This window comes from Podarcis erhardii (assembly GCF_964252035.2).
Source record: "Podarcis erhardii genome assembly, chromosome: 2".
NCBI lineage: Eukaryota > Metazoa > Chordata > Lepidosauria > Squamata > Lacertidae > Podarcis > Podarcis erhardii.
This window is the reverse complement of record NC_138498.1, coordinates 55,034,488-55,050,184: the sequence shown is the minus strand read 5'-3', so window position 1 is coordinate 55,050,184 and position 15,697 is coordinate 55,034,488. Positions and strand designations below refer to the sequence as shown.

Here is a 15,697-nt window from a genome sequence, read left to right as displayed (position 1 = left end):
GCACTCCAGCAACTGTTTGTTTAGGAATTAACCAGCCAGGAATTGTGCAGCATAAGATGATCTGGTGTAAAAGCTACCGGCCTAATGCAGAGGCTGGTGCTACACTTGCACACTGCAATGTATTGGCTGTGGGCAGATTTTGTTGGTGATTTTTGTGTCGGCGTGTATCTGATGGCCAACCAGGCTGTGGATTTAAGCCAGTGCAAACAAAGCTAAAACCAGTTTCAGATCAACTGTCATGGATCATTTGCATTCTCCCAGGCAGTTAGGTGGTAAATAAAGACAACGCAGGACGTGCCAAGCTTTACAATTCATTTAACTGATTGTGTGAACTAAGCCTTGGCTATTATTTCCATGCTGCCTGACGAAAAACCAGGTACCACTTCGGAGCTTGCATGGTTTTGCCAAGATAAATATGTGCAATGAGAAACAGAAGGTACCAAGTCCTTTCATGCTTGGAGCAGAGAGGAGAGGGCTATACATTTGGGAGAAAGTCATAGCTCAGTGGCAGAGCCCATGCTTTGCAGGGTCCAGTGCTGAGTCCCTGGCATCTCTGGTTGGGAATTTGAAAGAATCCTGTCTTAAGTTATGCAGAGCCAATGCCAGTAAGTGCAAAGTTGTAGATGATTCTGAACTAGATGGAGACATGGCCTGAGTTATTATAAGGCCACTTCCTACATGCCTTGCAGTTTGCAGCACTCACAGTTAGTTAGTATGGCTAAGCAAAATTCATTACTTTGCAACTTTCTTTATTTAGGCAATTTATAATCTTCCTTTCAATGCAGCGATTCCCAAGGCAGGGAACAACAATTACAAAATGCGATCCAAAAGCATCCATCAAATCCGCAGGTGACATGGATGAAGAAAACTATGCAGTTAATAGCACTGGCAGACTTACAAAAATCCATCAAATTCAAAGTTTGCTGGGCACATTTGATTTGGTTCTGTACAATACGGCATTTTTCAAGAAATGGTATTTTTAAAAACTGTTCTCTCAGCTTCAGTTTTGACAGGCTGTGCTGGTGCTGGATGGTGGGAGGGCAATTTGGAAACAGTGAATCATTGTGTGAGCAGTTAGTAATATTTAAAAGGAAGAACAGTCAGATTTATTTATTTATTAATCACTTTGATTAATCTTCATCCATCTGCAACAATGAACATTGAATACATATCTTTAGGCACAAGGCAAAAACATTCCTCTTCTCCCAGGCCTTTGGCTAATGAAACCATCTATGACCTTTGAAACTGTGGGAGACTGTATTGTTTTTATTTGTTACTATGTTATGTATTTTTGTGTTTTTATATTGTAAATCACCCTGTGATCCTTGGATGAAGAGCAGTATAGAAATAATAATAATAATAATAATGATGATGATGATGATGATGATGATGTCCATCACCCTCACCTGTCCCAGTAGTGATACTAGTGATAACTATGAGATCAACCAAACCACATTTTCCAGTGGTGCTGGCAAACTATTGAGAAGCACAACCAGGAGCTCAGGAACTGGAAGCCACTAAGGTATTAAGTCAAAACATTGCATTTGCTACAGGAAATGCTAGGTGGAAATTAATAGGGCCTTCTCGGTGGTGTCCCCCTCCCTGTGGAACTCCCTCCCTTCAGACGTCAAGGAGATAAAGAACTACACAACTTTTAGAAGACCTTTGAATGAAGCCCTGTATTTGGAAGTGTTTAATGCTTGATGTTTTACTATGTTTTTATATATGCTGTAAGCCGCCCAGAGTGGCTGGGGAAACCCAGCCAGATGGCAGGGTAAGAAGAAGAAGAAGAAGAAGAAGAAGAAGAAGAAGAAGAAGAAGAAGAAGAAGAAGAGGGACTGCCATAAGGCTGCAATCCTTTGCATACTTCCCCAGGAGTGTGGCTTGTTGACCTCAGTAGGGTATGAGTGTGGACCTTCAGAAGTTGTTGGACTCCAAATGTTTAAGGAATGCCAGAGACTTCATTAGAGTAACAGGAACTCTTTTATTCCCTAAAAATGACAATGCAACAGTCTCTCCAAAATCAATCATTCAGTCCCTGCCTATGAGCATTTGATTTCTCCTTGTGTGTGGAGCCCTTTATTGTAGAGCACTCTGTTTCCTTTCCATACTTCGGGGGTTCTCTGCTGATGGCAGCAGTATAGTTTTGAAACCTACAGAAGGCACAATGAGCATAACCGTACCATATTGTAATACTTGGCTTTAGCTTCCCTGCCAACTAATGTATACCCAAAATAGGATTTCTCCTCTCAAGTTGCAAAATGTGAGAAAGGTGAGGGTTAAGCTTAAGGGCTTTGGAAATTAACGTTAAACTATAAAAAGCATAAGCCATTTGCATCTGCTGTCTTTGGCATGAACAGTTAATATCAATCTGTTCTCTAAAGCATGGGAGGTGGGAAGTTTGGCATTTGTAGAGCTGACTATATATTTAGTCTATGCCACTTGGGCTCAAAATGCCTGTTAAAGGCATCATGTATGTTTTGCATTTTAATACAGACCTGGAATCCACTGGTAGGGATGTCTTTAGACTAGAAATGAACAGGATAAGCTGGGGCAGTTGCTGACCTTTGGCTCTTTGGGGTTTTCTGTTTGTAAAGAAAGAAAGGATATCTGCTTTGCTACTGCAGCTCATTTAGGCTGCTTTGGTGCCATCTGCATCCTGGGAGTGATTCATTTGAACTCAGAGGCTTTCAGTCAGGATCTTTTCCAACCTAGTGCCCTCTAGATGTTCTGGATTCCACCTCTCTTCAGTCCCAGCCATCATGGGGTGATGGGAGCCAGAGGACCAATGGTGTGCCACCTAAGTTTTAAAAAAACAAAACACATGACTGCTTCCAACATGTTGTCTCCCTCCTTTCTTCATTCCCTTTTCGCAGTTAATCCAAACAACATCATTATCAACCTGTTACTTTCCAGTCATTTCTTCATTGCTTTGCTGTCTTTGGCTTCATGCACATTATACCTTCAAATCTGAAGCACATTCTTTCCCTGAAAGAATTATGGGTGCTGTACAGTGGTACCTCAGGTTACAGATGCTTCAGGTTACATACGCTTCAGGTTACAGACTCCACTAACCCAGAAATATTACCTCGGGTTAAGAACTTTTCTTTAGGATGAGAACAGAAATCGTGCAGTGGTGGCGTGGCAGCAACAGGAGGCCCCATTAGCTAAAGTGGTGCCTCAAGTTAAGAACAGTTTCAGGTTAAGAACGGACCTCCAGAACGAATTAAGTTCTTAACCTGAGGTACCACTATAATTTGCTGGGAACTGTAACTCTGTGAGGGGTAAACTATAGTGCCCAGAGTTCTTTGAGAGGAAAGAATGTGTTTTGAATGTGCTTTAAAGGCATAGTGTATATACAGCCCAAGGCCTGATCTGTGGCTATTTAAAGAAAACCAAAAAGAAAACTTTCCAGCAGCAGCCAGCCCAGATGTCTCTGGGAAGATGACAAGGGTGGCAAGGACCCTTTTCCGGATGATTTTCCCTAGCATGTGGTAAATGAAAGTAGGGATACTTGATGGCTTTATATTGTTCACATTTTTAAGTGACTGTACCTAATTCATGCTTCCCAGACTATTATTGCACATAAGTTGGAACACAGCTAGCCTTCAGTTTTCACACTTCTCCAGATTTTGCAATACAGCTCTCAGTTCCAAAAGCATGCCAAAATACATATAAAAATGTTTTAGGATCAAATGTGTGCAAAAGAATCATAGAATATTTTAAGGCAGAATGCATAAAAAAAATACATATTGTGAAAAATACATGGAAAGTCGGTGTCAACCAGTGAAGGTCATTGGAGGTTTTTAAGCAGAGGTTAGGTGGCCATCTGTCATTGATGCTTTAGCTGAGATTCCTGCACTGCAGGGGGCTGGACTAAATGACCCCTGGGATGCCTTCCAACTCTACAGTTCTATGATTCCATGATATATATATATAATACAACAACAGCAGTGCAGAACAATATGAAAAATGGGAAGGAATATACTTTTGAAATGAGTAGAAATGAAATTGGCGTAGGCTGCTAAACAGCTAAGCAGCTGCCAACAGATATAGCTTCTACCTCAAATTTGAACTTATCACAGAAAGTCCAGATAGAGAAGGACCAATTTTTTAAAATAATTTTTTTGCCTAATTATCCTACGCTCTAATAGCAATCTCAATTCTCCAGGTGCCCGACATTGCATAGACAGAATAGCACAACTCATGCACTGGTAGAGGGCATCATCAGACTCTGGGGAACACTGAGGTTTTCAGAAGTATTGAAAAAAGGAAAAAAACTATCAGAGTGCACCCACCCCCACCCAAAAAATAACCCATTCCAGTAAAGACTGAGCATGTTCAGTGGGCATGGCTAGCTGACTGATGAAGGGGGATTGAAAACTGAGGGAGGAGAGGAAATGGAGTAACTGGAATAGCGAACAGGAATCACTCTGCACTGTAACATTTTCTGCTGGTCCCCACTCGTCCTCTTTATTGACGGAAAGCAGTGCATTGTGGGTCGTCCTCTCCATGCAGCTGTTTTGACTTTGTAACTATTTTACATTTTCACCAGCAATTTCAGGATAGATTTGGAATACACTGTGTATGAGGTGTGTAAAGGAAGCTACAGCATGTCCATTTACTTTCATGAGGTCTCTTATGCTGCCTGGTGTTTCCATCCAACTGTATCGTTCAATCACTTCCTGGCACTGGGAGCATAGCAACCTCATTTTTCGAGTGGATGCAGATACCTGTGCTCCCTGCCTGATGGGCCCAGGGAAGTCTACACTTGAAGCCGTTGTGTAGTGATCGGCACCCTTCTCCTTATCTCTGCTATGCTTCTTTGGGAGGGGGCGGCGGCGCAGGAGCAAGTTGCGCAGCTGCTCTCAGATCATACCTGCAACAGGGACAATGAATCCAGTGAAGCTCTCTGGGTTTGCTCCACCAGACTAAATTATCCGGTCTATTGTATAGTAAATTGAAAGTTTCAGAGTGGATAAAATAGGATTCAGATCAGTAAATTAGATATTGCAACCCAACAGCCATTTTTACTTTGGAAGCTGGCAAAAAAAAGTTGTGGGTTTTTTTAAAAGAAAAGAGGCAAACGCCTTAACTCTTCTGATTTCAGTAAATTCTTACCATTTGATTTTATAGGGAATAACAACAGTAACACCCTTATGAAATATAAAGCGTATTGCAGTCTGATACACTGAAAATCAGTGAGATCTAAACGACTTTAACTTTCCGTGCTTTAACTGCTTTAATGTTCTGTGTCCTAGCATTTGTTTGTTTGTTTTGCCCCAAGCTTCCCCCCCAAAAAACTTGCTCTTTAAAGCTGAATCGTAGCTACAATTTGGGATTCTCACAGATTGGCGTTTGCTCCGATTGAGCTTTAAAGAGCGTGTTTTCGTGAGGAAAGCTCCAGAGCAAAAATAAATAAATAAAGTGTTGTAAGTGCTCATACATGGAGGTTTAAATCATTGACAATGCCTGGAAAGAGCAAGGAGGGGTAAGTGTGGATAAGCCCTTAGACTGGGTTGTGTGTCATATAAAGACAGGCACTGTCTTTTTATTAATGTACTTGATTGTGCAACAAGAAAGTTTGAATTTTGTTCTCAGAATACCTTTTGTTGCACAGTCAACCTTGCTTATGCTGCCATCACCCTGACCTGTGAGGATGAAAGCTGTGATTCTCGTAAAGCATTATCAAAAAACATCTGATTCTAATATTTTTAAAAAAAAACAGAGTAAGGAAAACAAAATAGGGGGATGCAAACAAAGCTGTTTTGTTAAACCCCAAATAATCATCAGAAGAAGTGTTGAAGTTCACAAGACAAATTTCAACTCCTTGAAATCACTTGAGAAGGATAGACATTACTCATTGGTAGAAATCATATTGGACACTGATATGAATTGAGAATTGCTGCTTTTTAGGTCCTGTCATTTTAAAGACATGGAGAAATGGTCCTGATCTTGAAGTCAACATAAACTGCCCCAAATCACTCGTGGTTCAAGATTGTTGCAAGCTATGTCACTTCTCTGTTTCTTTTATTTGAAGGTTCCCCAGGCAAAAGCCTTGTACAGCTACAGAGGCCACAACCCCGGAGAACTGAGGTTCAACAAAGGTGACACCATTATATTGCACCGTCAGCTGGATGAAAACTGGTATCTAGGAGAGATCAATGGGGTCAGTGGCGTTTTCCCAACAAACTCAGTGCAAGTTATCAAGCAGCTGCCACAGCCACTCCCCCTGTGCAGAGCACTTTATAACTTTGATCTGAAGTCTAGGAACAGAAATGAAAAAACAGACTGTCTGCCATTTCATAAGGTAAGTCTGGTGTTCACTCGCCCATGACAGAGATCTCATTTAAGCATGCCCAGTTCAGATGATGACCAATGATTTATCGTGGCTCTTATCTAGTCTTTATTAGGGAAGTATACCTAGTGGTCCTGTGTAAGGGCACAATATAACAGGCATGCTCACTCATTCAGTTACTACCATTAATACCAACAACCGTCCAGATGACTAAGGTATAAGTCAGTGATCATCAACCTTTTTAGCAAGTGTAGACAAGTTCGATCCCGTTTGAAATAGTGCCATTTTAATACACTCTGTTGGGTATACGCAACCTTCCCTGATGCCTTAAGATAGTGTCTCTAGTCTGCTGAACTGGAGAACAGGTATCAGTGCAGCATGAGACAGTATCTGGAGAGACTGTTGCTCCTCAGTTAGTGCCCCACACAGCTCAGGTATCTTTGTCACTTGCTGCATCTGTGTTACAGGTTTGCTGCCCATGGTTTAAGTAAATCTTCCATTTTTTTATAATAAATAATACACCCTGTGAACATTCTGGGACTCTCCAGATGTTTTGAACTACAACTCCCATCATTTCTAACTGCTGCCTGGGGCCGCTGATGCAGTTCAAAACATCTAAAGAGCACTAGTTTGAGGGATGCTAATATACATGGATGTCCCAAGAACAGATAAATTTGGGCATCTCCACAGAAACTTTCATCAAAGGATCTCAAAGCTTTGTGCTGCAACCAATCTTTTGCGAAATGCCACCTCATTGAAAAAGCTTTGCATTATTGTAATCATGAATATAAATGATTATGAGGAGTTGAAGACTTCTTATAAAATCCAGCACTGAACATTTAATGATAAAGAAAAAACCCAATCAACTTTCCACAAAACGAAGATTGGCGTTTGGCTAACAGAAAGGTTGATTTATAAAATCTTCCTGGAACAGTCCAACACAAAAGCCCACTGGGTCTGACTTTGTTGTGGGTTGTATAGTGACCAAGATGTAAAATAATGACTGAATGATGTGAGCACAGCTCCAAAGCCCACCTTCTCTAGAAAAATGCTCATATCAAAATGCCCATATACTTGTAGCACCAGCAATTCAAATATAACCGCAACTTTCTCCAACTTCTTCCTACCACTTTACTGCTCCGTATTTTCTTCATTGGGCACCCCATGACCCACAGTTCTGTGAGTCTGCATGTTGGGTTGCCTCTGGGCACATTTCATGACATGTAACATAACAATCTATTGACCACAACTTTCAGCGCTGAAGTTTTCCATGTAATTACAGTTGGTTTTATACTTGTAAACCACTTCTGAGACACCTTTACAATTTCAGTGCTATATAAAATTGATGATGACGACTCAGTTAACCCAATACTGTTATAAAACAAAACAGTTCAGGATTGAGCAAGGAGAGACAAGATGGCTAGGTGCCTTGGTCATTTCGTCCTCTAAGCACTCTGAATATTTTCCAATTGCCCCACTGTTTGTATCAAACATTCTTTACTGTGGTCCAGAGACCCACAAAAACAGTTTCGAAAGCAAAATGCAGCAGAGATACAAGGAAAAGATATCAAGCAGTCACTAGGTTTTATGAAGAGAATGCAGATTTCTATTACTTATTACCTTCAAGAGAAATTTTGCCACAGCCAGGGTAATATCATTTGACTTACCTTTGAGAAGATACTTGACATGGAAAGTTTCAGAGTTTCCAGGTTAATTAACAAATAAGGGTTTAATTAATTGATTCCTGGTTTGTTTATACACCCCACAGTGTAGAAAGATATGCTTCTTACAACCGACAGCCTAAGAACATAAACAGAGTCTATTCTGGTAGGGTATGCCGGTCAGTCTGCCGTTTAGAACTTCAGATGGAAGTACATTTAATCTGGCTTTGGCAAACAGTCAACAATAATAGGGTACTGACAGATTCATAAGATACAAGGGTAATTGAAAATCATGCACATATTGAATTCCAGACACAAATGGTTCGCAAGTTGCATGGATTGAGAGCGAAGATGCAATATCCCATAACCTCTGCCTCAAGGATTTAAGGCAATATCATAACCCAGATGATGTAAAAAGGATGATGAAACTCTAATCGAGGAGACCTTTTGGGCCATAGTTTTCAACCATGAGCTGATAGACTCCTCCCTGGTTAAATGTAAAAGTAATCCCTTCCCCAGGCCAAATTCGGAAATCTTTAACCAGTATTTCAGAGCAGCCCACCATGCTTTGGTGGAAAGCAGAAAGTATGATTAATAGGACTGCCATTAGTTTTTCCTAAGCATATGCCCCTCAGCATCTGAGGATGAGTAGAGGAACCATTTGTAGTGTGTAAAGGAGCAACTGGCTCACAGTATAACACAGAGCAAGCTTCACGTTTCGAGTCTATGGCCATGCTGTGGGAAATTGAAGGATGAGGCCGCGTTATACTTTAAGGATCTTTCCTACACAGCCCTGAGATGAGGGGTAGCTTGAAGGGGAGCTGCAGGAGGATGGTTCAGATATCGAACAGCCAGTTGTTATCACAGCCTGGGATGAGGAGGAACCAGCTGTGAGTGCCAGTTTTCACTGCAGCATCTGCTGTTGCTCATTTTGACAGTATCAACACTTTTAAAAGTGGCTTTCCACATCACTGACAACAACACAGGGGACACAGAAAAGGGACAATTTCTTTTGCTAGCTGCAGACATTGTCTCCATTTCATGCCATCTGGATGTGCTGTGATTTGTTCCTTTTGCTATTTTTTCTTCTTCCTTTATTTGTCTTTTGTTTCGGTGGTTACTCATTCTGTTTATTTGCTGCTGGAGACAGAGCTCATCTCCACCTCTGTGGCATGGTTAGAATGCTGGGATTTACTGTTTCACATTTCAGCAAGGGGAGAAGAATTTATTAACAGACCCGTGGCTGGCAACGTGAGATCAACTTTGCAACTTACAAGGAGGGGATGTTCAACTCTTGCTTCTCCATTTTGAAAACTTCCGGCACAAAAAAGGCTGTGCCCTTATTATCTCTTGCCACACTTAAGCAAGCCAAGTGAATTGTAGCAAGGTGCTACTCATACTTTTCAAGTGCTGTACTTAAGACTGGCCTTCCTACAAGGGGTCCAAGAAATCTAAGGTTCTATGAAGTTACATGAGTCAGGGTTACTTCTTGGCTGTGGTTGTGCTTAACCCGGCTTCCAAGCACCCTTTCAAAACAGCACTAGAGCCAGATGTCCTCTCCCCACTCAAGCATATATAGAGTCCACAAAATCCATTTAACGTGTTTGCCATCAGCATCCTGTTGCCATCATTTGAGCATTAAATGTGCTTATCCTGGGCAGAATTGTATTCTGATTTAAAGACCATTTGGGCTTCTTGAATTAATTGTGAACCAAGCTTTCATCCTGTCACCTTGGCCTGCGCTTAATGGATTTCTGAGAGCCCCCGCCCTGTATGATTATTATTTTTTTAAGTAATGGGCCCTCCAGATGTTTTGGGACTACAATTCCCATTATCCCTGACCACTGGTCCTGTTAGCTAGGGATGATGGGAGTTGTAGTCCCAAAACATCTGGAGGGCCGAGTTTGCCTATGCCTGAGGTAGATTTTACACAGGTTACTTCCTCCTGTGCATCCCTCCCCTATACTAATTTCATCCCAGAAGTCCTGCTGCAAATGTCTCATCCTTATCTAAAGTATGGCAATAAGATACAGAGCCTTTTTGGCTGTGATACCCCACATATGCAACTCTATACATAAAGAAGCCCACTTTACAGGTTCTCTCTTCATCCATCAAAGAGCTTGATGAAACAAATCTTTACCAGAGGGCGTGTACTCTTTCAGAGTCAATGAGAGATTGGATGGGATGTTTGTTGTTGTTGTTATTTAAATGATTTAGTTGCATGTTACCTGAAAAGTCCCCAAGTGACTTACATTTAAAAGCATAAACATAAATACATTATACCAAAATTTAAATTCATATAAAACATTAACATTTTTATACAACATACCAAAAGCAACACACACCCATAACAGCCATGGGAAGCAAGGGCAGCACACTAACAATAAAACAGAATCAGCTTTGTCAATCAAAGGGGACGAGGGCGCAGATTTGTGCCCCACATTGCAGGGACGCATCACCTGGTGTGTCACATGACACGTCATGTGATGGGTTCTTGCCCCCACCTAGCCTGTGAGCGCTCATGCACCAGGTGGGGAATGGGGGGCACAGATCTGAACTCCGTGCTCGGCCTGCTCCTCCCCGTGTGACATTGGTGGGGAGGAGGAGGCAGAGCAGGGCCACAGGATTGGGGGGGAGCCCAGCACCTCCTTGAAAAATTGGGGGGGCTGAAGACCCCTCAGCCCCCACCACTTGCTGTGCCTGAAAGGGGGAAAGGTAAGTCCCCCTTTCCCTGATGCTGATCAGATGTCTGTGAGTGTGTTGGGTGCACTTCACTGGGGAGAGCATTCCACAGATGAGGAGCAGCAACTGAAACAGTCCTCTCCCTTGTCATCACCCTCAGAACTTCCCTCAGAGGAGGGACCTGGAGAAGGGTCTCCAATGAAGTTCTAAGGGTCTGGGTAGGTGCAAATCAGGAGTTCCTGAGCCTGTAAAGAGCTTTAAAGGTCAAAACCATCACTTTGAATTGGAATCATATGAGTAACCATGGGGGGGGGGCGTTACTCATCTTGTTTTTAAAGCTACTGTTCTACACATTGTTATTGTGAGCTGCTTCAAGCAATAGTCTAGAAGGCATTCCAGGGCAATCTAGGGCAAGGGTTGACATTGTTGGTGACCTGTCTGGACTCACATACCAGAGCCAGCCCACTGCTAATCTCCAGAGCTAACTGCTCCTCCTAGGATAATATTGGTCTACAAACTGGAGGGACAAAATAATAAATAATAGTTATGCTTTTATTTGCTGCCTTATTATCGGTATATTTTTTTAACATAAAAAAGATTGTATACCACCTTGAAAAACAAATAGGTGAGATTTAATAAGCCACACAGGGGAGTGCCTTCTTGACTTTGCAATGATCATTAAATGATGCATTATTTCATATTTTAATGATATAAAGGCCAAGGCTAGTATGATTCATCTCTCATTGTGGTACAAGAGACAAAGCCATTCGTTATCTATCAAGCACAGAGAAGCATGTTGGCAACTGTCTGTTGTTTTTATTATTATTAATACTGATGTTATTACTATTGCCTTTTGTTATTACTATTGCCTTTCAGGGTGATATAATTACTGTCATCAGCCGGGTGGATGAGAACTGGGCAGAGGGCAAGTTAGGCGACAGAACTGGAATTTTCCCCATCTTGTTTGTGGAGGTAAGAACAATGTTCTGAAGCTACTCAGGGAAATAGCTTTCAATGCCTGCACATGTACTACATGTTCTCAGAGATTATCTTTATGAGATCTAACAGACAATGGGTTTGCAGGGCAAGCACAGGGAGGAGAGAGGCTTCCAGTAAAAACAAGCTAGGCTTCTTGAGGCAGTTCTGACACATCCATCCATTGGAAGAGGGAAGGGAATAAACAGGGGACAGGGCTGACTGAGGCTCAACTGACTGGGGAGTTAGGACTAGTCGGTGGGAGCAACCTTAAATAAATAAATAAAAAAGCATCTGTCCTGTGCTCTCAAGGCAGCTGAGGGATGGTGGCAGTGAACTACGTGGACTATTTCCCAATTTTGTATAGAATTAGTAAAGAATGCTGCCACTTCTTTGAGTTCAGTCACATCTTTTCTCCAATAACACTACACATGTACATATTGATAAATACTGGGGGGCAGGGAGGGTGGAAGGTAGTAGAGAGACCAATACTGATGAGCCCAGGCATATGGTTGCATCAAGATTCTCTGTGTAGTGTGTGACCAATGCATACGGGCTGTTTACATATTGGGGGTCATAATATAGCAAATACTCGGTCTTAATGAGATCAGTGGCATCAATATTATTTTCATGGGTTGGGCTGCGGAGTCCATACACACACCAGTCAAGCAAACAAGCACACCAAATATTGATGGAGTCATATGTAAAGATCTTTCCTTCCTTCCTTCCTTCCTCCCCTCCTCGTCCTCCTCCTTTTTGCTGTGGCTTACCAATACCCACATATGCATTAGTAGCTGGGGTGGGGAAAGACTCAAAATAGGAAGTGAAACTGTAAGTGCTGCAAACTGGAATTCAGAGGAGTGAACCCCTAGAACCAACTGAGAATTACACTACTGCATCTGATTAAGTGGGTCCTAGTCTATGAACGCTTATGGCACAATAGATATTGAAAGTGCCACAAGACTCTGCATCATTTCACCGTAAAGACAGTAACAAATACCATTGTGTTTTCTAACAGTATCATCTTCCTACCCCATCCCTACACGCACACACACACACACACACACACACACACCCCTGCCAGTTTTGTTTTACATTATGCCCAAAGAAGATTTCTGTGTGGGGTTGATGGGAGTTGTAGTCCAAACACATGGAGGGCACCAGATTGGAGACCACCGAAGAAGAAGAAGAAGAAGAAGAAGAAGAAGAGGAGGAGGAGGAGGAGGAGGAGGAGGGGGAGGAGAACAATAAAGAAACAGGAATGTCCACTTATACTAGCAGGGAAGGAGATACTATATATCAAGGGTAGGCAACCTAAGGCCCGGGGGCCAGAGGCGGCCCAATCGCCTTCTCAATCCGGCCCGCGGATGGTCCAGGAATCAGCATATTTTTACATGAGTAGAATGTGTGCTTTTATTTAAAATGCATCTCTGGGTTATTTGTGGGGCATAGGAATTCGTTCATTCCCCCCCCCCCCAAAAAAAAAGTCCGGCCCACCACATGGTCTGAGGGACGGTGGACCGGCCCATGGCTGAAAAAGGTTGCTGACCTCTGCTCTATATTCTCTTGGTATTGGCATTGTGTTCATCATTTAAACCTTTAATAAAATGTTGTTGTTTTCTTAATGTGGACATGTGGCAAAACAAACCTAAGGTTGGAAAAATGAAAAACTGAGAGAAACCAAAATTGACAGAGCTAACCTTCCATAATCCATAAGTAACATTTACCTACCTTTTTAGCATAGACTGCATACAAAGTTCTTGCCTGAAGTGTTGCAGCTCTGCCACATGCCAAACAGGAAACCTCCTATGTAAACACACTCCAGAATGTCAAATAAGATTGCAGAATGAAATGCATTCCTGCTACAGGATAGTTGGTAGATAATATTAGATCTCAAGACTACAAGTCTGTGTCAAATGCCAACTGGATGAATATCTCAGTGCTTATCGTTATAATGGTACACAGCAGGTGGCTAAGCAATTTGGATGTAAAGATTAACTACTATGATAGAAATAGAGGACTGTTTTCAAATGAGGCCTGAGTCTAGCTGTTGTCAAGGGCAACTGGTCCCATGTAACAGCTGTTTTCTTCAGCTTGGGGTGCACCGTCCTATTTACATCCAACCCCCCCCCCATTCGTTTATTTATTTTATTTATTTTCCACCCTACCTCCCAAAGGAGTCCAGGGTAGCAAAAATCATGTGATAAAAAAAGAAGAACTTTAAAACAATTCCAGTGAAATATCGCAACTTAAACGGATTGCTGGTAGAGGAAGTGGGTGCCAAAAAGACAACACAGATTGTATTTTAAGGGGAGGAAATTCCAAGAGGCAAGTGCCACAACACTAAAGACCCAATCCAATATTGTGTGGATTGGACCTATTCATAATATGGTATCCACCTGCAGAACATAGTGATTGACAAGGTATATATGGGGTGAGATGAACTTTTAGGTATCCAGATACCTGTTAAAGCCTAATAACTGCTTCTCAGTGTTATTTTTACCTAAGCCATAAAAATACGTAGAAATCAGGCCCAACTCATTAGTTCTGTGGGGAAATCCCCACAGCCTGGCTTTTCAGGGATTTTGGCAAGATACTGTGAATTCTCAGCCCTGTGTCCAGAGTTCACTGCATCCTGCAAAGTATTTGAAAAAATAGGTTGGAGTAGAACATGGCACATCACAATCACAATGCAGTCACAATCACAGAGCATTTCCGAGTCCACTTTGCGAGGTCAAACCCTACACACACACACACACACACACACACACACACACACACACAGCCTTCACATGTCATTAGCATGTAGACAAAGACTCCAAAGCAAGCATTTCCTGGAGTTGTTGGCTTTGAATTCTTGGGCTCCTACAACAGCAAAATCTCATCTCCCTATTTTCCCCCTTCTTGTAGCCAAATACGACAGCACGGCAACTTCTTCAGATAAGCAAAAGTCACCAGTCCTCCCAGCTGAAATATGCTTCGCCTTTGCGAAAATCCTTGCCCAGAACAAAGGGCACAGAGTCACCCACTTTCTCCGAATCTAGAAGGAAAAGCGTGAAGCAGTTCTCTATCACAACAGCCTTAAATACGCTCAACAGGATGGTCCATTCACCCATGGGACGGCAGACTCTAGACATCAGCTCTCCTGTGCTCATCAGCTCCAGCAACCCCTCAGTGACGACCCAGAACCATGAGAAAATAGAATTCCCATACAGCACACCTGTTCAGGTAAATCCACATTCATTCTTTTTTAGTGTTGCTTGTAAGGAAGACGCTGGGAGCACTAAGAAAACAATGTGCATACAATTAGACACTGTACTCTTCAGAGAGGACTGTTTTTCTTTGGGAGTTCCTCTTCCACACCATTTCGTTTATTCATCTTTGGGAGTGCTCATTGTGGTGTGGGACACTATGCCCCCATGCCCTCATCTGATCTCTTCGTGTCAGTCGAGGGTGGATAGCAGATTTTCCACCCCCATGAGTGAGCACTTCCAAAGACAACGTGGGGGAGGAAAAATGATAGAGGAAGATAGAAGATAGGTGTTGCACATACATTGTCTGTCTTCTGGATTGCCACCTCCACTGAGTTTTCTAGTTTTACTTTATGTGGCTTGCAAGTATCTCTGGAATTTGGAAGCCAACTAGGATTGAGAAGGAGGTGGGGCCCAGGAGAAGGTGATAGACTGGCTGGCTGGGCAGGAAGGCTTGCTTGGCCCGGTCTAGACCAGTGGCCACCAGTTCCCACTTCCTGTGTGAAGGGATATGTGCATGGGTTTAATCGGGAGCTCCATATTGAATTGGGTAACTGAATTTAATTTTCAGGGACAAAGCTGAACTAAAGGTTTAGTACTGCCCAGCTGTAAGAGCTGTTCAGCAATGACATAAGCTTGTTAAGTATCCTGTCTTGGATGTTTTTAAGCAAAAAGCTGGGTAGAGTTAATGATCTCAAGGACTTATTGTATTAGATTACACTAGACAATCCATTTGGGCCTCTTCCAACTCTGTGAGTCTTTCATGGAAATAAAGGTGTATTTAGATGACCTGTTTACTGAGCATTCAGCCTGAGATGTTTGCAGGCAGA

The 15,697-nt window shown here is 42.3% G+C and overlaps 1 protein-coding gene across 4 annotated transcripts in view; it reads left to right on the top strand.

Moving 5' to 3' along the window:
* The window catches only part of SH3RF2 (SH3 domain containing ring finger 2), a 91,608-nt gene that overhangs the window by 37,787 nt on the left and 38,124 nt on the right, over positions 1–15,697 (top strand). For 3 of the 4 annotated variants that reach the window (XM_081852079.1, XM_081852077.1, XM_081852078.1), the window contains 3 exons: positions 6,041–6,310; positions 11,518–11,613; positions 14,527–14,844. In XM_081852079.1, the coding sequence (XP_081708205.1) occupies positions 6,041–6,310; positions 11,518–11,613; positions 14,527–14,844 (684 nt within the window). The remainder of the gene's footprint in view (positions 1–6,040; positions 6,311–11,517; positions 11,614–14,526; positions 14,845–15,697) is intronic. The other variant, XM_081852080.1, reaches the window with a different exon arrangement.